Here is a 23196-nt window from a genome sequence, read left to right as displayed (position 1 = left end):
GCAAGTGCTACAGCTGAGGTAAAAAAGAAAAGCTCAAGTTTTCTGGCATAAAATCATTTGTTTGGGTTTGAAACAGATGCAGTAAATGTCAAATTAGCTGCTTCTAGCATAACCCTGAGGAAGGTCTTGTTTGTACAATAACCTCCTGCTTTTCTCAACACTGGAGAGCTTGTCCCTTCTCTAAACCACATCATCCGCAAACCCTGCAGTACCTTGGGTATGACACTCCACTAAATCAGCCCGTGACTCATGAAACAACATTGCGATGTGCCTTTCATTTAAACACTTTAAAATCATTAGTCTGTTTGGATAACAAAGAACGTCACAGTTTACATTTAAATGCTCGTATTCCCTACAAATGCAGCCCTCCCTTTTAATATTTGACACCTTGAATACATTTGGGCTACAGAGAACGGAGTTTGCTCTTCCCCAATCATGAATCTTCCAGGGTTTTATCTTGCATTTTTCTTTTGCTATCATTCACAGCACATGTAGGTAGTAATGTCTCACCTGAAAGAATTTGTTCCTTGACGGGTTTGCCAACCAATGGGCTACCAAATCCTGGAATCATGTTTGGCAACTTTTAAGACCATCTCCGAAAAAATATTTGCAAGCGCGCCAGATAGGCCTGTGACCCAGAAAACCCGATTTGCTAAGTCTCCCCATCTCTCTTAATTGGAAGCCCCCATTAGGTTAATTAGATGGCTCAACTCCCAAGAAAGTAGCTGCCAAGACTTAACATATGCACCTTCCCCAAGTCACTCCCTCCGAAAGCCCCCTAAGAGAACTTTAAGGCAAAAAGTCCCATTTGTGCAAAAACAAAGCAAAGAGGACAGGCCGCTAACGTAGCTTGACACAACCCGATTAGGAGACTCTTGGGCGGCACTGTCTGGACAGCCCTTGTAAGACGCTAAAGCGATCAACACCTGACATCTGTTAGCACGAGGCATTCTGAGGTAAAGAGCAACTAAATCTAAAGAAATCAGGTACTTAGACCAGTTTAACTTTTTCATGAGGTGATATCCTTCCTGACACTGTAATCTTTCTTCCTGAAGTGACGCAAGACTTAAGTAAAAGAAAACAACTTGCAGTCCCTCCCTTGCAATAAGCAATATTTATCTTTTGTGGGGCGCTGAACAAAGAAGAACTCCATTAATTCCTGGTTTCAAACAGAATAAAAATGATTTCACCACTACATTTGTGCTAACGCCTAAGTGACTGTGACTCTTAAAAGGATTTATTTTTCAATTCTATTCTTGATATGAAAAAAATAAGACTATTCGAAAGAAATGATCAATTTTCCTGACTACTGAAATAAACAATATTTGGAACAAAAAGGTCCATTTATGTGTGTGTTCCATGGGCGCTACCTAAGGCTTTAAGGGACAATTAATTATAACGAAGAAGGGAAGGCAAAACACCATCGTCAGAGGTGAGAAATGAGCATCCTGAGAGCAATAAAAGAACACTTCACTCTTGTCTTTGTATTTTTGCCTTTGTGTCAAGGATACACTTCATTTAACAAGTCTAGGTTGAAAAGCAAGGATTTTTGATTAAGACCATAAAAGACAGAGAAAGAATTAATTTTTAAAAGGTCTACAGGAATAGAAATGTTTTTGAATTATATATCACATTTAAAAACCTACTAAGTACTTATCACATTGCCATCAGGACTTTAAAAAAAGCTATTAACTCACATAAACAGAAATGCAAAAAGTCATAATTAATCCTGCTGTTAAAAAAAAAATGTAAAACTACAAAATACTTTTACCACTGGTCAAACTCCTGAACATAAACACCAATATAAGGGACTTTTTTTTTTTTCCCAACACAGTATTTCCTGTATAATAATGCTGGTTACCTTTACATTTTTTGTCTTCTGTCTGGTATTCCTGGGCATTTGGCATGACTTGAAAGTTTGCTTTTGCATGGCCTGGCTGTAAAACAGTGCTCGTCCAAGCTGAAGCACGTAGACATTGGGAAAGCTGCTGTCTGCTCCTTGGGATATCATTATTTCTGGAATGCCTTTTCCAACACAAACAATTTTCTGATGTACCAACTTTTTTCCAGCTGTGATTTCTGTCAGGCCGCTGGATAGGTCTGCGCCAGGACAGGAGGCCGCTCTCTGGAGGTTTGGCAAATACTGCAGGGTTACAAGCTGTTGGCATTGCCAAAATCTTGCTCAGGTGTGGCGTTTTGGAAAGCAAGTGGTTCCCCAGCTGTCCCGGTGCCGCGGTATTCCCATGCATCTCCACCGGACTGCACTGGTACGACGCCGAGCCCTTCAGCCATGCCCATTCAGCAACCATAGTTTCCCTCCGGTATCATTAAATATAAAATTCCCATCTCTGAAGCCTGCAGGAGTAGGCAGCGCTACGTGGACAAGTTACCGCTCGATGTACCTTTCCCAACATCACAACTAGCACATGGGCCCCGCGGCAAGTTACCACCAATTTATTGCCTCGCTCATATGATCATTTGAGGTCTTGTAGGTCGAGGCTGGTCGTGAACAATTTTCAGATGCTTAAAACACAAAACATCAAGGATTCAGCCTTGTTTGACTTTGCTCTTATCGTAGGCTGACCTGAGGGACACTCTGTTACCTAAGTGTGACATTCTTATGTGGGCATGCTTAGCCGTCGCACTGGTGATACCTCCTGCCTTGCTCAAGTGCTGCCCACAGGGCAGTGTCCGAGACGTGTATTTTTATCCCCAGGAGTTTGGATGTTCGGGTCCTCTGAAGATAATACCGCCAAAGCGGTGTGATTTGATCTAACTAGTCAAATAGCTTAGGTAAATTTATTTATTTATTTATTTTGTACAGAAGACACTGAAGTACCACCAGCTGATAAATCCGTAAATCTAAATATAGCCTGTTTTCTATTCTTGGGGCGGCAAAAATAAATGCAATAGAAATGCCACTTCACAGTCAATATTCCACATTTAAAGAAATTAATTTCTTTTAGATTATATGCATCCAAATACAATTAAAAATTGCTTTACAACTTGAATGCAGAAAATGTCAAATGCCAGTCATTTCATGACTGACCTCCATTATAGTGTAAATCATTGCATGATTCTGCTATTTCTTAGGGATCTAAGGGTATATTTTACATAAATTTTACTTAGTAAAGTCATTGACATCCATATAAGCAAATAAATGCATTCCGAGTCCTGATTTCCTGATAAAAATGTTTAAAAATAAGTTTGGGATTCAGTTACCAGAACTATCATGCTATTACTTGTTTCAGAAGTTTTGTCTTAAGAATTCTGTTAAGTAGGACATTGCTAATATAGGACATATTAGGTAGATTTAATCATGGTCAGTATTAAATACTATTATTTTATATTAATATTGTATATTATACTGTATATCATGTCCATGTTCACATAGAGGGTTTTCATAAACCATAAATTAAATCATATTTAATGTTAAAAGTAAACCCATACACTTCTTTTTCCCTAATCTGAACACTTTTAGATCTTGTAGCCTTTAATGTAAATATAAACGTGAGCGGGAAAGACTGGACAGTTCTGGTCAGAGCCTCTGGGAGCTGCATGGAGCTTCCTGGTAACACCCGCATGGAGCTTGGCCGTCTCCCTCTGCTTGGCATGGACAGAACTGCACACCAGAGCCCAACTCTCCCACACGTTCTTTAATCTCAGATAATGGGCCCTGCGGTTCCTTCTCGTTTCTAGCTATCTCCCTGCATGGCTAAGATATTTATATAAATTTGGGATCCAAGCATGTGCTATATATATATGTATATATACATAAATACATATATACACATACATACATACAAAAAAAATTCTATGCTTCTGTCATAAATACAGGTATTTTATACTTTGCCAATTTCTTGAAAAGATCGCTGAGCCCACATAAATCTCTACTCTGTGAAAAAAAAAAAGAGTTACATAATTTACTCAGTTCTTGTGCTTTGTCCTGGAAATTAAGCCAATGATTCATAATCCAGACTGCTCAGTCTTGTTAGGCATACATTTCTACATCCTTTCACCAGTTTCATCTACCTAAATATTAAGAGGAATTTTCACAAAATGCATACAGATTTTTACATGTAGTGAGCAATTCTAAAACATATTTTCCTATTTCTATTTGCAAAGCATCTTTGGGATTTCTAAATATGATTATGGGGGTGCATTTAAATGATGGAGAATAACAGCAGAACAACCTGTTGCTATTAAAGCTTCTATCCCTTGGAATCTGCCCAGGCAGCACCTTACAACAGCTAATGCACCATCAAGTAGCTTTAGCTTTTCCTTTTCTCTTAGTTCCCTTGAAATTTGTCTTACTACTTTGACTCTTATCTTAGCTGCAGTTTATTTAATTTTACAAGCTTCCACTTTACAAATTCTCTTAAGTCTGCAGGGACTTTCTGCACTCAATTTTTGCTACACAGAGAGTAAGTATTAAGGAGCTACCACTAAGGAATCTCATATTCTGTCTTTTCCTGTATGTCTGTGCTATAGCACATATGTATATCCGAAATTACCATTCAGCTTGTTAAGATGTTAAATTACAGTTCCACTGCAGGATGACATTATTTATTCTACGCCTTTTCTCTGAACAAATCTTGCTTGAATTTTTCAAAGATTTTTTTTTCTTTCAGCAGAGAATATATTTAAATCCATTACCTCTGCTTCCGGGGGTTTTAGTTTTATCCTTGATAAAGGGTGATAATTTAGTATTTTCTGACCTTCCTAAATTGCTCTCCCTCTAGCTACCCATAAAATGGCCCTCATCAAGGGCAAAAGCAGGACAGTCACCTGGGTGAATCACAACTACATAGGTCCCATTTCAGAGCAAAGAGGGACTAATGAAAAGGATCCAGAGCTGCTTCTTGTCAACGTAAGTTAAGGAATCATCAAGTAATTTCAGAGATATTTAAGCAGCATAATGTGGCAGTAACTGACATCTGACCAGTCAGCATTTCAAAAGACTTTCTCAGGTTCCCATCAGAGTATACCTAAAGGTAAGGCTGTTTTAGAGAAAAGCAAAGTTTAAGCGACCAAAGGCCAAGCAAGCTAGTCTAAAAGGACAGGCAAGGAGAAATCATCAGAAACCCTTCATTACAGGCCAAGTCAAGATTCCTACTGGACAGACACGAAGGACAGCCTGTCCCCTGAGCAAACGCCTGCAAAGGCAGCGGAATAACTCAAACACTCCCACCTCTTTCTTTACGCTTCTCTACCTGCCAACCATGGCAGAGGAGATAGGAAAAGCCTCTCCTTTCTGCAGCACATCTTGAGCACTGAGTTGTAGCTGCCAGGAGGATGGGGCTCTCCCTGCAACGAGTCGGGCACCCATCCCCAACTTCAAACCCCATGAACACTCAGGGTGCACAAGGGAGACCCAAGAAGAGCCCTGAAGGGAGAGCCCGCTCAACGTACTCACCTTACCCTAGGGTGAAGGCACCTGGGCCATCCTGCCTGACGCACTCTGAGATGGACCCGTTTTTCTAACGCATGATGTGGTTTGCTGCACGCAAGGACAGCATGTCTATTACTGTTCTGTTATTCCTTTATACAGTGCTAACTCCAGTTGGCCAGGTGGATGGCAGTGAGAGCTGTGGTAGCAGAGGAAATCCCGCTGCCTGTTCCGCAGGCTGCGCCGCTCCCGCATTTTGGGAGAGCACAAATCTTTATTTTTCACTCCCAGCAGCAGGTCAGCATTTAGCCCTGAGATACCAAGTAAATCACCAGTTCTGAGATGTCATAGGATTGGCATTTTCACATTTAAAGACGTTTCCTCTCTAAAAGTATTTGTTCCAAAATTGCTCACAGCCTCCAAAAATTTCAGCTTGTAGCTGATCAAAACAGCAGATTAAGATATTAGTAGTGTCTGAGTTGTCACTAAATGACTTGATTGGAAAACAAAAGGCTGAGAAAAGTGCCATTTTAACACAGGTTTACCTCTTCTAACATTTGAAATTTCCTGCAAACTGAGCAGCAAGTGCGACAGTACTTCTACTGCTTTTTAAACATTGAAGTATACAAGCATCTAAGGACATCGAAGTGGGTTGGTTTCTAGGAGATCAACTAAGGCAAATGCAATCAGGATTATGACCGAGGAGTGAATAGTAGGTTGATCAGGCAGACTAGCTTTGTATGGACCCAGTCCAATGACTCTAGATGATTTTTACTTAGCAACTTAATATCAAAAAAAAAAGTGCTGCGATTAAAGGACGCCTCCCAATCAGTAAAATTAAAACCTGCTTCATATTTTGTACAAGTGTTTTAGAGCATGCAAAGTAACTACCAGCAAAAGCATGTGGATTTTATAGATGTGTTTATGCTTGGAAGGATGAAACTATTTGTGCCAGACAGGGTTAAGGTCATGCTTCTCGTAAGTGTTACTGTGCAGAGCATTTTCTTTTCATACCTTTCATACCTTCATTTTGCTTCTCCTCTCCCCACTGCCCTTCTTCCTCCCCTTCCCTTCTCTTTTCTACAGAATAACACCACTATATTTTCATCTTCTTTATCAAATATGGAAGTATTTTTCCAATGGGTTTTTCTAACTTTTAAACCAGGTTCATACTTCAGCAAGGAAAAGAATGGAGCAAGGATGGATGGAGTTAATACATACTGGCCAGACTCTTACAGCTATCCAAACTATGCTGTCATATAATGTCCCAAATAAAACCTTTGAGAACACGTTGATTTATACCCTCAAATTTTAAAATGTTAAAGTAACAGGTACTATATAACAAAAGTGCACAGTGAGAGACAGAAGACACTAATGAGAATGTGGAACTAGTGATGTCTACTGAAACCACCACTAGGTTGTCCCTGGCATTTCAGAAAGATGCATGTGTTCATGTTTGTTACCATATGGGTTACCATTGCATGTGCTTTTTAAAAACACATGATATTTTAAATAACTATTAAAGAAATACTAGATACATTTATCTCAGCAGGAGTCTGAGCTTGACATTGCAATCAGGTTTCTAAATATATAAAAAAAATGTAAACAAGAAAAGACTACCTAGAGGAATGTGACAGCTCATCTACAGGGTAACCAGAGGAAGCTTTTAAGCAAATGGTTTGGGAATTGGGTATGCAAAGCACTATTGGGAACCCTCTACTTAGAAAAATGAATATTTTCATTTCAATCTATTCTAACAAAGGAAATTTCCTATTTTTCAGTACAGATCCTAGAGTTCTGTACCTGGATCTGGAAGCCTGTGACAGCTAAAGAGCTAATCAAAATATTAGAAGAAATGAATGACCAACAGTATATGGGAAAAAGCAGTAAAATACCCAGATGTACAATGGACTGGGGAAAGTGGCATTCCATAGTAGGGCCTGTGCCTCAGCTCTCAGTTGCTGTGCCTCAGCAGATGCCAGGGGAAGGGGAAGGACACAGCAAGCTCGGGCAAGAGTTTCCCAAGAGTCTCCCAACTGCCATCTATTTTCAATCCAAGGAACTTCCCAAGCCCACGTAGCCTATCTCTACAGTAACAAGACTCAAAGGATTCTTCTTTAAAGTGCTACTCCAGTTCCCTACCATGTATGCTTCCTGCATCCGCAACATTCTTTGGCAACGAGTTCCAATATTTGCCTCCCTTTATGTGAAGAACCATCACCAAGGTCAACCAGCCTCTTCCCAAGGGCAACTTGATGTTTTATGGATAATGAACTCTGGGACTCATTTCCAAATAAGCCTATGTTTGAATAGCGGATTATAATGCATTATTACCCTCTTCACATTATGGTAGGTAATGCTGTTAATACTGAGGAACCTACTAAAACAAACTAAGTGATAATGCAAAGCATTATTTCCATATTACGGAATCAAGAATTCATAAAATAGATCCTTAAAATGTATAAATTATAGCAAAACCATTTGGGAGAAAAATGCTTTCCTTCAAATGACTTGCATAGTTTTTGTAAAGTCTTGATTCTCAGGTTTGGATGGTCCATGCTGGACCTCCAAACTCAGTCCACTGAGTCACCATTGATTAACAGCAAATCCTGGGGACATGTGCACATAACTGAAGCTCTTTTTTCCAGATGGAATAGTTTAAGATCTTGTTCTATAATTGCTCAGAGAAGTCCTGTATCTTAAAATAGCACTGCCATAAATTCTTGTTCAACAAACGTGGTCTTGAGCAATGGTCAAGTAAAAAAGAAGTACTAAAACTAGCAGTCTTGACAAAGATAAAATGAGTTTGTGAAAGCCAAGGAAAAAAAGAAAAAATCATGTTACTGATCATACATGCACAAAGCAAAATTGAAAGTTAAGATTTCCTATTTTGAAACCTGATTTCTTAAAACATTTCTTTAAACCTTTCCCTTCTTGTGATTGGTTTTAAGTCAGATGTTTTTAAAGAGCAATAAAAATACATTTAGGGAGTGTAGAACATATTGTATTTACATGGAAATAAATAGAAAATGCTCATTTGGATAGTAGCATTCCCATAATTCCTCGTCAGTTTTCATTGGCACCAGAAATTACCATCCTCTCTTTATATAAGACTATATTTAAAGGACAAGAAGTGCGAGCTCAGTGCTCTAAGGTATCAGAAGAACTGGGCAGAGCCCAAGGCTTAGGAAGAACACAAAATGGCAGGTTGAAGGTCCTAGGGTAAGCTTAGCAAAGCAGAGTGGTTTGTTTTATAGGCTAGTGGAGAAATCTTAGGGAAAACATGGGGAAATATTTTTATAAACAATTTTTACTTTCTTTTTTCATGCAAAATTAACAAGTATGAGTTACATTAACAGCATTGCACACTCTCTTTAACCCATGGCAGCAGTAAAACACAGACAGTGTTACACAGTCTAAGAATGGAACTCAACATTTCTAACACTTAACAATCTGCTCCCATCAGAAATTATATTTCAGAGACAAGTTTCCAAAAAGAAGCATCTCTGTTTTTTAAACCTAATTGTAAAATAAGTGTCTCTTCCAATACAATTTCCTTAAGCTTTAGTTTCCACCAAAGAAAAGGTTATAAAAATGGTCTAAATATACTGATAATTAATTGAAAGCAATGGAAAATAAATTAAAACTAACATAATGAAGAATGCTTAAGAAAAGGGCTACCAGAGGCCACAAAACATAAAAAATACAAAAACCAAAAAACATGTCTGTTTGCACCATTCACACTGAAATCTAATGAAACACTGTGAAATCTTTGCTGGAAAATGTAGCAGATATTCTTGTGCTGCAACTACCACCTTAAGCTGTAAACTGAAACACCTTCCTGCTTATCCCAAAGAAATAATGTTTTTCAGAGAAGTTCCTTTTTTTTAATAAAGTGAAAGAAAATCCCAACATATTATTAAAGAATTGTATAAAACATTGAAACATTACAAAATGTTATACAGACTACTTGCCTTTTGAAACTGACATTTCTTCAAAGCACATAAAACATTAAAGTTTTAAACGAAAAAGTTAAAATTAAACCAGAATGCCTGTAACCTAGAACTCACTAAGCTTGATATTTTTAACTGCATATTCAGAAATATGCTTCTAAGTAATAAGAGCCATCATGATTCATAGCTTCATGCAAAAACATCCCACAATATAAATCTTGTTAACCTTTTGAAAATCCCCAAAAGCTCGTTACAAAGCTGCTGAATCCTCGCATAACAAAACCATATATTAAAGTATTTACTGTCCTTCTAAAAAGTTCATTACTTAAAAGAAACAATACATTTGAGTTAATGGGACTTTATCGTGGTCTGTCGGACAAGAAGTGTGGGACAGTTTGCACTTTCAGACAGTGATGTATGTTAAATTAAACTATCCAACGAAAATCATCATAGAAATTTAGGAGAAATCATTTCTCATCCGATGCTACACAATAAGCTATTTTCCAATTGAATCCAGAACATATTTACCAGTTAATGAGCACTATAGTGAAAAGACTCAGAAAGATCTCCTCTCTCATCCTACTCTTATTACTTTTCCCAGTTGCTTGAAATTACATGCAACCACCTTGAAAATATTGTTTTTCAAATGCATTTGTTTACATAATAGTTGATTAATTTTCTTCTCTGAGTTACTTGTTACAAGAAATATTGCATATTAAATTCCACTTACTGAAAATATGCATTTATGACATTTAAATTATATTCCCTGAAGTAAGCACTTAATTTTATTATAATTCCTATCTCAATCTAACTTAACCGTCATTATCAAATAGAACAGTGTGAATATTTGAGTGCAGAAGGGCAATGTTGGGATCGATTATGAAACACATTCAGGGTAAAATCCTGGACTCACTGGAGAACAAGAACTGCTCTGAGACCATTATTCTATACCCTGTTTTCTTCAACCATGAAGGCAGCATTATTGAGATCTGAGATATCCTGCAAATACTATTTAATTTCTCAAGTTTTACATGCCATTCTTGAATTCCATTGCCTGTTCATGCTCCAGTAAGTGAAGTAAGATGGAAATTTCTCAGGGTCGTCCTGTGTCTTGGAGTAAATAGTCGCACGGAAGTGTTCAGCTTTAGATTAGTGCCAGTGAATGATGGCGCTACTGCCAGAAGCTTCACTACAGTATTTAAACAGGAAGAATTTGTTATAAGCTACATAAGCTATGTTGCATATTTATTTTTATTTCTCTACGAAAGTACTGTATCATCTCAATGGGAAAACATGACTTCTTCAATTCCCTATTTTATTGTACAAATATGTGGCAGAAAGATTGTAATTACTGCTGAAATAGGACTAATTTTTAAAATGCTTATAATATTTTTCCAGCACTCTATGCACTGTAATTTCTGGTGCCAAATATAAAGCTGATGATGGACTACAGCAACACTACTATCCAACTGAGCATTTTCTAGTTACTTCTATGTACATAAAATGTATTTCACATTCCTTAAATGCATTTCTCTTGTTGTTCTTTAAGACCATCAGATTTACTGCTGAGCTGATCATAAAAGAAGGGAAATCTTTAAAGAAATAAGGCTTCAAAAAAGAAAACTAAACTTTCAGATTTACTTTGTTTGTATGTGATCAGTAGCCTGAAAAGTATTTATTTATGGCTGTACCAAGCTTATGAGAACAGGATGTGTCTGTCTCAACTGCAAGACATGTATTATGGCCAGCTCTCCCTTCCTGAATCATCACTTTATCTGAATGTTTGGTCAGCACCTGAGCTATGTGTACATTTAAGAGGTTAGGCAAGCCTGGACATTTATAATTCGCATGGTTGCAAAAGTATATTGACAAGCACAGAGATTTCAAAACCTGAAAGGCCACCTTTTCACTTGTCAGCTTCCAATGCCAATCAAGTACACAGTATTAGGTGTTCATTAGCCTAATATGCATTTCTGTGTGAACTTTGACTGCATTCTAGGAAAAAGTGATGGTAGTTTGGACTTCGTTAACATTCTTTTTTCAGTTTACTTTTTTTGCATTGGAATACTGCAAGTAAGGGTTTTCACTTTAATGAAATTCTTCCAGGTTAATTGAATTGGATACAGAAAAGTTTGAAGTTCTTACTATCATTTGGGAATTTTTAACTCTCTCGGTATTAAAGCTATAAGCATACACACTCACAGATGTATGGTATAAAACAATAAATGTGCGTTTTTGAAGCTGAGATGTCTAAACATTCAAGATTTTTCTCCTATGGCAACTGCAAAATGTAGTAAAGTCTAGCTTTACTACTCCAGGCCAAATTCTACAACCTTCATCAGACAAAATTCTTCTAGACTGTGCTAGAACCTGGAGGCTTTGGGCAGCGCCTACAGAGAAAACTCAATGCAATAAGAATGTAATATAAACACAGAGAAATAAACGACCTACCAAAAAATCAGTATACTACAACTTATTATTTTAGGCAACTGGGTTGGTTTTGGATAGGATTCTGCTCTCCAGCATCTCAGTATCAGAATCTAAGCTTTTATTTTCATTCATTAGGAAAGGAGTCCTATCCAGCTCTACACTGTGGCATTTACACAGCCAAAAGTTCGAGAGATTTTTATGTCAACCATGTTTCTTTTTGCATTTGCACTCATGCAGAGAATGGGAAACAGAACGTACAAACTGTTTTTAAGAGAGAGAGCTATGGATATCTCCAGCTGCGCCAAAACTCTTCTTCTGCAAATGAACTGCAAATAAACTGGCGACTGTTTTCTTTGTACACATGTCTCCTGCCCGCTCCTTTCTAAAGAAATGCTGAAAATAGAGATCTTTGCAAGCAGGCTGTGTCTGCACTGAGCTCAGCAGAGCTGCCTGGGAGGAGAATGCCACGGGGATGGTCTGGGCAGGCGTCATGGGGGGACCTCCATAGGACTCCCCTGCACAGGGACCTGCCTCCTGCAGCACTAAGGAGATGGTGAAGTGGATATACTGCATTTTAGACCCCACCATGCAGCACAAGCTCCAGGCCCTGCAGTAAAAGGTCAAAAAACACCACTGTGACACGAGACTGAAGAGAGCACATAAGTGAGCTGGGAGAGACTGCGTGTTATATGTCAATGTCACAACTTCTTGCAAAAACAGGCATTTGTTTAATTAAATGATGATGCCAAGAATACAGAAGAACGCACAAAGCTTTCCAGCAGACCCTGCCTTCTCTAGCCTCAGGAGACACATTCCCTCACAGCTCCGAGGTGGCAGTGATGCAAACCTCGAGCCTGACACACTGATCCAGGACAAGGTAACTTAAACTCATGAGCAGCCTTGGGGCCCTCTGGCCCCATCTTATATTCACCTGTGCCCAAATTCCACTTCAAAGAATGGCAAAGAGGCCATAAGAACAACAGTCACATGATTCAGCCTCACATGGAAATTAAATACATGTGCAAACAATATTTGTACCATAAAAGCATATATTTAAATAATATTTTGCTTTTCCTCTATATGTTCATTAAATGTTACTCTTCACCTTACATCCAGTTGCTGGATACAGCTTTTAACCTCTGGGGGCCAAGCCTGCACATTGGGATAGGAGCCATCTAGGGTAGGAGAAAGGATATTTGACCTGCCCAGACAATAAAACTAAACTGTCTCTTGAGCATAACAGCAGGAATTGAGACTTGTTTGTTATGACTTTCCCTGTGTAACACATGCTCCATTTTACAAACAGGTTTTTAAAAGCCTCTATTTATACATATTTCAACAGCTAAATGCCATTAACAGACAATATCAGCAAAACAATTCATTTTCTTATGTGCTTTGATGAATATTGAACCCTACTGCAGAAGTCTGCACAAGTTTTCTATGTGATGTCTATATAACAACTAAATCTTTGTGGACATCCTGTTCTTGGACTAGCCTATGTATCTTTTTGACATAGCTAATTCGTGTATAGCCTCCCAATACTGTACAGCTAAAAGGGATAAGGTGGTAAATAGAACCTAAAATGGTTAAGGGTGATTTCAACTCTGGATCTTCAGCCTACCAACAGATCTGGTCAATTATTATCAGGAGAGTGCTTAGTAATCAATATAAAGTGAATCTGACTGTCTCACTTTGAACCTCAGGGAGTATGTCCATGTTACAAAATAACTTCTGCCAACTTAGTCAGCAGAAACTGTCATTGAACTGGCAGTTCCAGCAGCAAAAGCAAAAGTTGAAATGTGCATTTAGAATAATGCAGCACCATTGCTGAAGGAAACCCAAGGAGCACACGAGTTCCAGGGAGAAAATGTTCAGGAGGACTACTGCATGCCTCCTATCTACGTACTGTAGGTAGAAGGAAAACTTCAGTTCTCGGCACCAGTGAACTCAGAGCTTTAAAAAAATTACAATTTTGCAGGCAATTTTGAATAATAACCCCCCCTCAAAAAAAAAAAAAAACCAAGAAATATTGTAGAAAAGCTCTTAGGAAGTGTGGTTACCTGACATACTGCTGGGAGTTATGGATAAGTAATCATTCTCGTTCTTCTTCTGTCACCAACGTCACCTGCCAAGAAAAAGGAAAAAAAAACACCCCATGTAATACATCTGTAAATGCAAACATGTACAAAAATTATGTTAATAATGCTAACTTCTAAATGGGATGGAACATTGTGGATCCTGAACACCACAGTCCATTTTGACAGCACAACCTATTACATTCAATTCAGTGCACCTTGCTGCATTATATGGGGCAAAGAAAGCATGTTAGGTCCAGAACCTGCTGGACTGGATAGTCTGTAGATACAAGGGTTTTGGAGTCAAGGTCAAAAAGAAAGAACTTGTATAGTTGACAGAAAAAAAAAATGCTGCTATTTCATAGGACACTTTCCTCTAATTTTCTGTAATAGGTACTAATACAGAATTACTGAGGAAAAAAAAAGATTTTTTAAAATCTCACTGTTTGTGGTGATATATGCGCATTATTCTCCAGTTCATTAAGAAAAGAGGATTCAGAGGAATTAGAAATCCACTTTTCAACCAAGGGTACCACAAATAGCACATCCTCTTTCAGGAACCTCATTCCCCCCAGAGCACTTCCCAGCTTGATACCTGCTTCTCCCTCTGGTTTCAGCATAGACAACCAAATTCAAACAGAGACTCTCCTGCAGGTATTATTCCAAAATAGAGAAAAGATCTCATTAGATATTTTGAAACTGACCTCCCAATGGCAGTGTAAAAGTGGCATGAGATGAGAATCAAGCTTTTCTGATTATCAGGAAATATCTTTTAATGTCAACATATAAATGACTTTTTAAGGGGGAAATAAAGTCCCCTTTTTAAAGGGGAAATAAAGTCTCTGTCACATTGCCCTGATCAGTGTTTTATGTCCATGAACTGCGCTGTGATCACTCGGCAACATAGCCAAGTTCCTATTTCAACTGAATTGCTGTTTCCTTACACGGGGAACGTCTCTTGTCCTTGAAACATCTCCCATCAGCAGCAGGCTAAAAGGACATCTGCTCTATTTAGGCACAGGCCACGAATCCGGAATTAGAAAGCAGGTGAGTCGGAGCAAACACCCGCGCCGTGTAATTAATGTATCTGGGGCGCGCTCCTGCAGTGTCACCCAAGCTCGGGGCCGGCTCGGTCACCGCGTGGGGACAGTCCTGCCGGGGCGGGAGTGCGGGAATGGCGAGCGGGGAGCGCAGAGAGGGCTACCTCCACCCCCCCCCACGCACCCCCACGCGCCGCTCTCCGCAGGCCACGGGCTCCGCGCGGCTTTGGGCGGAAAAACGGGAAAATCGGGCCGGCCCCGCGCGGCGCCGCGCAGCCCCGCGGCGCCCCCTGGCGGCCCCGCGCGGCGCCGCCGCAGCCCGCGGCTCCCCCCGGCGCGGAGCCTTTAGCTCTGCTTTAACCATCCCTTTTCTTTTCCTTTTCCTTTTCCATTTCCTTTTTCCTTTCCTTTCTTTCCCTTCCTCTCTTTTCCCTTCTCCTTTTCCTTTCCTTTCCTTTCCTTTCCTTTCCTTTCCTTTCCTTTCCTTTCCTTTCCTTTCCTTTCCTTTCCTTTCCTTTCCTTTCCTTTCCTTTCCTTTCCTTTCCTTTCCTTTCCTTTCCTTTCCTTTCTTTTCCTTTCCTTTTTCTTTTTGACTGTCTGCATTAACAGCTTTGTTTTCACTGTAATTTTATGCTCTTTTTCGTCATTTTATGCCTCATTACATTAACTTGGTTTATCTAGTAAATCTTTAAACTACATTAATTGCTGTTGCAAGACTCAAGACTGCTTCGTGATTCCAGGAAAAGAAAAAAAAAATCCCCAAATCTTAGTGTTTACTCTAACTGTAAAGCAAGTGCAAAGTAAACCAACTGAAAAGTTTTATAGCAGGAACTGTTAAAATACCCTCCAGCTTCCATGTTTGGCAGTGCTTTTTGTCTCTTTCCCTTTCCTTCCAAGCAAGAGACTCTCCTTGGAAGGAAACTTCCTTCCTACCTGGGTCTCAGGTTTCTTCTCAGAACCGACAGCATCTCCTTAAACTCTGGAGAAAAGCAGTATTTTCTGCTTGATGTTTGCTATGCACAAGCCACACAACAGAGCTGACAAAAACTTTTTGCTATTGGGCCTGTCATCTTGTGGTACCTCTCAAACTCCGTAACAGCCCGTTGATCAAAAGATCAAAGAGGAGACAAATTTAGATCAGGACATCAATTGAAATCAGAATCCAACCCATCCTACCATGTCACGGGACCCAAGGAACCTCCGCAATAAGCCTTTTCCCAGAATTTAATCGTGGTTTGGTGACTCAGTGACACATAAGTACTCTTGAAGTAAACAATTGAGTGTTTTAAATAAAAATGCTGTTTCTCCTGTAAATAATTAGTTTCTAATCCAAAAAATACTGTTTATATGCCAATTTATTAAAAGAAACAGAAAAAAAGGGAGAAATACAAAGTTCCTCAATGAATTCTGTACAAAGAGAAGAATTCCAGATATCCTGGGAGTTTTGCCATTTTTCCCAATGAGACCAGGATTTGGCATGAAGGGAGCTGTCACTTGTGTAAAAAAAATAATTATGAAGTTTATAAAAAGATAGTCTTTGTTTAAAGCATTATACTAGGATATCTGGCCTATCCTCCTCTTTCCCGCAGTTTAAAGTGCACATCTTCTTTCTCTTCTCACATCTGTCTAGAAATCTGTGTACTGGAGCAGGGATTATTTTTGCTGTGTGCACAGAGAGCACTTAGCAAGCCGGGATCTCCACTAGCCGGTCAGCCTCGCGGCAGCCAGTGTAAACACGGTAAATGAGCCCATTCGTAATACCTGCGCTGTACCTGACAGCCACTGGAACAGTCTTTCCAAAAGCACTGGAAATGTTTTAAAAATAGCTCTTTTCTCCTCCACTTCATATGCCAGAAGTAAAATAATTTCCTATTTTTCTTTTCTTTCTTCTATCTTTCTTTCCACATCGATGGAAACATTGTGGAAGTACAGAACTATTTATCCATTCTGGTATCCAAAAGCTTGAATGTCTTCTGAGGACCCAGCATTTTTGTGCTGTTTTAAGCAAGGAAGAATTTTATGCGGTATCTTCATTAATTATGGCAGTTTCCTCTGTGAGGCTTCTTAAATGTGGAAGATGCTGGAGAAAACCGGATTCATTTTCAGTGCCTATAACTTACTGAAAAGTACACGAACGGACACAAGTGGGAGTGAGGCAGATGAGTCATAGTCTCAGCCTCTACCACATCAGGCCAGGAATTTATGGGAGCCATCATGGACTTTACAGAGTCACTTCCTTTTCACAAGTGACACAATTTTTATGTTTAAGCTTTGCTACCAACACAGCGAGCTCTCTTCATTAGATGATCCTCTACGCGCTGAGTGCACTGGTTTGCCCGCAAGGAGCTGGCCAAGTCTCATGGCTCTGAATCGCAAGTTCGGACCATTTAGGGCCACCCCAGAGCTTCGGATCCCAGCGCTGGATCTCCGTGTCATCTCCTACCAGACAGCAGAGGCAGTCAAAGGGGCAACATCCTATTTTCAGTCACTAGAGTTAAGCCCACCATCTTTTTCTTCTTATTCTCACACTTACATTATTTTAAAAAATACAATCCTCACATTCATAGTGGGTACCTCAAAAGAAAGTAGCAAAATAGTTATTCTGTTGTCTTATTGCGATATCCTGAATTCTGCTTCACACCTACAGACACATACCAGGAAAAGACTAAACCTATTCACTCCAAATCAAAAAATGGAACATCTTTGGTATTTTCACCTTCTGCTGGCCTGAGATGGTCATATTTGGAATTAATTCTCAGTCTTTGGTCTCCAATCTAGGCATGCTGTCCAGTTTTTTATTGCCAGGTATTGCACTTTTTTTTATCTATACGAAAGGTAATTATGCAACTAATCAATGCGTTGAAGCGCTTGCTCACTCTCTCCAACAGCCTCCACCTACATGCAAACGCGCTGAATAAAATAATGAATACAAAAGAGGGCTACAGCACTTGGGGGATGAGGACTGAGAGGGTTTTATTCAGATTTAGGCAGTGGTGGCAACTTTTGGCAGGCCAACGCTTGCCGTTTCTGATGTGATGGGAGCAGGGCTGCCTTCGAGGGGAAGAGCTCCCCACTGAGACCATGAGCGGGCAGGAGAAACGTGACAGCACGTGGGACTGGGCAGGACACTGCTGAGAAGTGGCAGTAGCCAAGAGCCAGCTGACAAACCCGATGAGCAGCAAGAGGAAGCTCTGCCAAGGCACCCATGGAAAAGTCAACGTAAGGGGACACACGGATAGCACAGAGCACTGGGGAGATCGAAAAGGGCAGGAAAAATGGAAAGGGGAAGAAGCAAGGAGAAGATCTGCAGGAGGGAAGATGTTAGGTGGAAGAGTAGAATGGGGTGCATCTATGAAGGCAAGGGGAGACTGCGAGGGAAGCACAGGCTGTGAGGAGAGTAAACAGAACAGTAAGTAATGACAACTGGAATAAGAGAAAACTGCTTTAAGAGAAGTGAGTGGAACCATTTCTGGTTGGGAGATTCTGGATCTTCTCCAAAGGTCCAAAAATGGACAAAGAAAAACAAATCCATTAATTTAATATCTTAAACTCAGTCACGGCCATCTCTTCATTTCTGGAAACAGATTCATGAGTGGGTGGTGTTAGTACTGTATCTGTGGACATCGCATGAATCTCATAGACACAAGATAAGACAGAAGCCTTCCTTACAGGAAAAACTAATAGAAAACAAGCCAGGGAGGGGAGAACAGAACCTTCACTAAATCTCAAATATCCTAGTAATAACACAAGGAAAGCTGAGAGTTGATGCCCAGTCGACATTTTTTGGCTGTAGCACCCTGACGAGGACAGGATGCAGGACACCACAACCTTCTGGCCACACACACTCTTGCATCGCAGGGTGACCTCCTAAGAGCTATTCCAGTTCAGGGGATGCTGCTGAAGCCTGAGCGTTTCCACACTGAGCCCGGTGTGCTCCTTTTTAGAGCTTGCAGTACCGCATCCCTTTGGAAAAGCAGCTCTGGCAGTTTCGGAATCGGGCGCTCGGGAAGTGCAGGGGAACGTGCCAGCGTGCTCTGACTGCCTGCTCCAGGACATGATCCCCTCATACGATATTTTGGCACAGGCACTTTTATTTTTCTTGGGGGCCATCTTGGCTTTGTGGTGGCCAGTTATTTGATGTGTCATCTGAACATTTTGTTCCATAAACTCCCTCCACAAATGCTTCTCCACAAACACTTTAACTTCCATTTTTTAGTGAGAAAATCTGAACTGGCAACACTGCATCACAAGAAATGGCAAGGCAAGCTATGGGTTATATTGATTCATAACTGAACTTTTAAATTTGTTTTCAATATTCAGTAGCAAAGCAAAATTAACTTTCTGGAGCTGGGTTATACAGAGGATTTTGTGCCAATACATATTCAGTGGAAAATGTATTAGACAATAGCTTATGGTACATGATACCTATATAATGAGCAAGCAGCATTCTCTCCCTTATAAAACATACAGAACAACCTTGCCTCATATGAGACATGAAAACCTATCCAGTTTCTAAAAACATTTAATGAAAGGCATCACCACCGGCTTGTAGGCACAAGATGAACTTTGACTCATACTTGGCATTACTGGGCTTGCTCAACTCATAAGGATGTAAGACTGTGCAATAAAGTTTAGGATCAAAAACACAGTGCATCATCCATTTAAACCTTTTTATGCCTCCTCTCCTGAAGCACTGGATTATAAAGGCAAAGAGTTAATGAATTTTATAATACGCATGCTTAGCAGTTAGGCCTAATCCTATTCCTTCCTCCTCACACAGAGTAACGACCCTGAACATGTCAAGTTTAGGACTGGGTAGTTATTGAACCTTTCAGGCTCAGAATTTCCCATTTCAACTTGTTTCTAAAATATCCTAAAAATTCTGAGCACAAGTAAGTCAAGATTATGGATGCTCTGAATAAGTCAGGATCAGACCATCAGGTATTGCAGGTAGCTCTGCAAGGGCCTCAGCAACTATTTCACAGTACAAAAGCCAGAAAAACATTACATGCAAATAATAAGTCCAACAAGTCCTAACTGCAACCTTGTTGCTTTACACATTTTTGAAAGCATTTGGGTTTTAATAAGCAAAATGGTAGGGTGAATAGTTTAGGTTAATTTAGATGGAAAAAATAATTCCTCACCATATTAGTAAGACTTCAATCTGGACATACAGTTGGCACAACTGGCTGGATGATAAAGCTGCCCTGTTGAAAACATCTACAAACATGTAGGTCTTCCACAGCACCACAAAAAGTAGCATTGTAACTCAGCAAGATAAAAGCTGTTCTCATGATTTCATGAGAAGCTAGTGTTTCATTGTTTTGGGATGTAATGTATTATTTTTGAAATTACTGGAAAATATTATGATTTTGTCTTAGCCAAAAAGAAAAGGCTGGAAAACAATTTCAGTGTTTCTGTCACTTCTCCAGTGGTCTTAATGCGCTAAAAACACGTTCTCATATGCAGCATCTAGCATAGCAGAGAAAGACTTTTAACGTTATCTTTAAACTGCCCAGATACAAAACAGAAAACTAAATAATGCTTCTCTTGCCCACTTTTAATAAAAATGAATGATTCTGTGTTTACAGAGTATCTCAAACCACTTATCATTGGTAATCACTGTGTGGAGCTCTTGACCTTAGATGCATACGCCCTAAGAAAAATCTGCTTACACCCAGGTTAAACCTACCAGACACACGGACTGCAGCTTTTGCTCTGCTTGGCTTCAACCCGTTGCAGAAACACCAGCTCTCTCCTCTACCCAGTGCTCTGCTTCAGCCCATGTGTGTACACAGGAGGGCATAAGAGGAGCACAAAACTGGGAGCAGTGCTGCTTAGCCACTATTTTGATAGCCCGTGTTTTCCTTTTGCAAACCAGCTCTATTAAGATTTATGTCCTCTCACAGGAGCTAGCGTCCCATGAGGATACTCCAGTGATCGAAGAGTTTTTCAAGCTACATTAATGTCTTCCCACGGCATAACAGAATTGCACAAAGCGCAGACACTCTCCACCTGCTTGTGTTGTTGTTGCGTAGCGGTGCGACGGCAACTCCACACGTCAACTTATATCATGTTAAAGCAAAATGGCATATTTGGAGCATTAATCTCAAAAATTCTCCATGAGGGACTCACTTAACATAAAGCCATCTAATGAAAGCTGGCCAGATTTGTAAGAGAGTAGCTGATCTGTAACTGCACATTAGGAGATGTTTATTGCTGGAGATTTAGGCCTTAGTTCAGAACAACCTCTACATACTTGCATAAATACCCCATTGAACAAGGATCCTGGAGGGCTGATGATGACGGCAAAGCAGAAGGGTAATATAAAAGAGCTCATATTTAAGTGATTGCTCCTGTGCTTTTTGAAGAGCCTTAGAGACACTTCATGGCTTACATGTTCATTCTCCAGCATATGGGAGTTTCATTCAGACTACTGCTTTGACGTAAAACTTTTCTTGTTTTTCTGTTTCGTTCTGTCAACCCGGGGAACATTAGCTCTCATTGAAAATTCAACAAGGGACAGTTTATCTTCCATTCTAATTTCTTTTATTACTCATTGCAAAGTCTGTATTAGGTGAGGGTTGTGTTGAATTACTTAGTAAATCTGTGTAAAACTGAACAGCGTCAGATAATCTCAAAGATACTAAATTTCAAAATCTTTTATTGAATGTGGTGTTTTTCTACCCTCAGCATGAAATGGATTAAGACAAATAATGTTTTCTAAATGTCAGGAGGGAGGCACGTGGCTGAATCTTGCTAACAAGAATTATTTTTGTCAATGCGTCTTATATATGTTGTGCCTAAAAAATAAGTGAAGCAGAAACGAACATGTTCCAAACTACAAATGTCACTCTATTGAATGGGGATAAGTATTACCTAAAGATTGGTACTGGCATTTGTTTTGAGCTATTTTCAGGGACTCGGATATGAAGCAGGATTAATGCAGCTTTAGGCTTTCTGCCTTTCTTACCCAGAGCTTTACAGAACCAGCACTTTGTTTTCAAAAAGAAATTCTAAATACAGAAAAAAACATCGTCTATATTCCACGCTTTGAGCTTCAGTGTGCAAATACCTGGACCTTTTCAGAAAACACTCGACCTACCCAGCCTAAAACTGATAGCAGAATCATATTACTATCAAATTCTGTAATTGTTAGCACAAATTCCAGAATTGAAACGTATGGCTTAAACTCTTCTCTAATTCTAGTGGGGCCAAACTTTGAAGAGGGTTATTGTCAAGAAGATTAAGGCAAGAGGACCAGAACAAGAAGTTGAGTGTTTTCCGAAATACGTACCCCTAGTCAGCAAAACTTATCGTAGGAGGAAAAATAAAAGCTCAAAATCTGTCCAGATCCCTTTTTTTCAAGCCCAACTGGTGGTCCTGTGCGCTTACCTGCCAGCACAGAAGCAGCTTAAATGAAATGGGCTTTAGACCAGAGTTCACAGCAAGATATGTGTAGAAAGAGGACAGTGTATTTCTAAAGAGGTAAGTTGAGGCATGGTATCTACCAGTAAGGCGGATATCCCTTAAAGCATAATGAGGGCATACCTAGAATATTGCATGAAGTTCTGTATAACCTACAAAAAGGTATCAATTCTAGAAGTGACAGGCAAGTAAATTTACATGATTATGGGGCTGAACTGACAGCTCCATCAGTTGGGAGTTAAGCATGGCTTGGCTACGGGACAGCAAAGTGAGCACGATAGTGATGTTCAAAAGAAAATGAGAGACGATAAAAGAATATGATCGTTATGGGAAATTCAGTCAAATTATGCTAATGGTTACTGGTGGACATGTAATTAGGTTAGAGGGCACCTATATTTAAAAAGGAGTATTTCTGCCTGTCTTTAATTGATATTTTGAAATGGAGAAGCCCCTATTGCTATTTATGAGGTTTACCCAAAAGTTTATTTTTCAAAAGAAAAATTCAACGACTCCACTAACAATTAGGCTTAAGTTGGAGAAAACTTTCTGAAAACATTCCCTCTGAAATGTCAAAATACAAAACACATGTTTTATACATACATAAATATATTTATTACTATTTTGAATAAATAAAAAGTTTCAAGTTACCTGGCAGTAAGTTGGCAGTCATAAAATATGACTGCATTAAAGTGATCTGAATGTCTGTTTGCTTATGGTTTCGGGCAGACAGGAGTCATGGAGAGAAAGAATAATACTTGTGAAAATGAAGTAAACGCCCTATTTTGCTTATTTTAACAGAAAATTGCTTGCACCTTCTGTAGCTGCTCTCTATATATGTCCAACACTGCATTAAGTTAACTGGATTTCAGCTAAGGATTTTC

The 23196-nt window shown here is 39.5% G+C and overlaps 1 protein-coding gene across 2 annotated transcripts in view; it reads right to left on the bottom strand.

Moving 5' to 3' along the window:
* Positions 1–23196, bottom strand: part of THRB (thyroid hormone receptor beta) — a 118789-nt gene that overhangs the window by 30693 nt on the left and 64900 nt on the right. The window contains exon 2 of one of the 2 annotated variants that reach the window (XM_088521165.1): positions 13833–13897. In XM_088521165.1, the coding sequence (XP_088377291.1) occupies positions 13833–13839 (7 nt within the window). In that variant the 5' untranslated portion in view covers positions 13840–13897. Of the gene's footprint in view, positions 1–1861; positions 2310–13832; positions 13898–23196 lie in introns of those variants that run through there. The other variant, XM_088521164.1, reaches the window with a different exon arrangement.

The sequence above is a fragment of the Tinamus guttatus genome, unplaced genomic scaffold (genome assembly GCF_059628265.1).
Source record: "Tinamus guttatus ecotype Peru unplaced genomic scaffold, ASM5962826v1 Tinamus_guttatus_pri_ptg000115l, whole genome shotgun sequence".
NCBI classification, from domain to species: domain Eukaryota; kingdom Metazoa; phylum Chordata; class Aves; order Tinamiformes; family Tinamidae; genus Tinamus; species Tinamus guttatus.
Note: the sequence above shows the minus strand (reverse complement) of the source record. Positions and strands in the feature narration are given on the sequence as shown.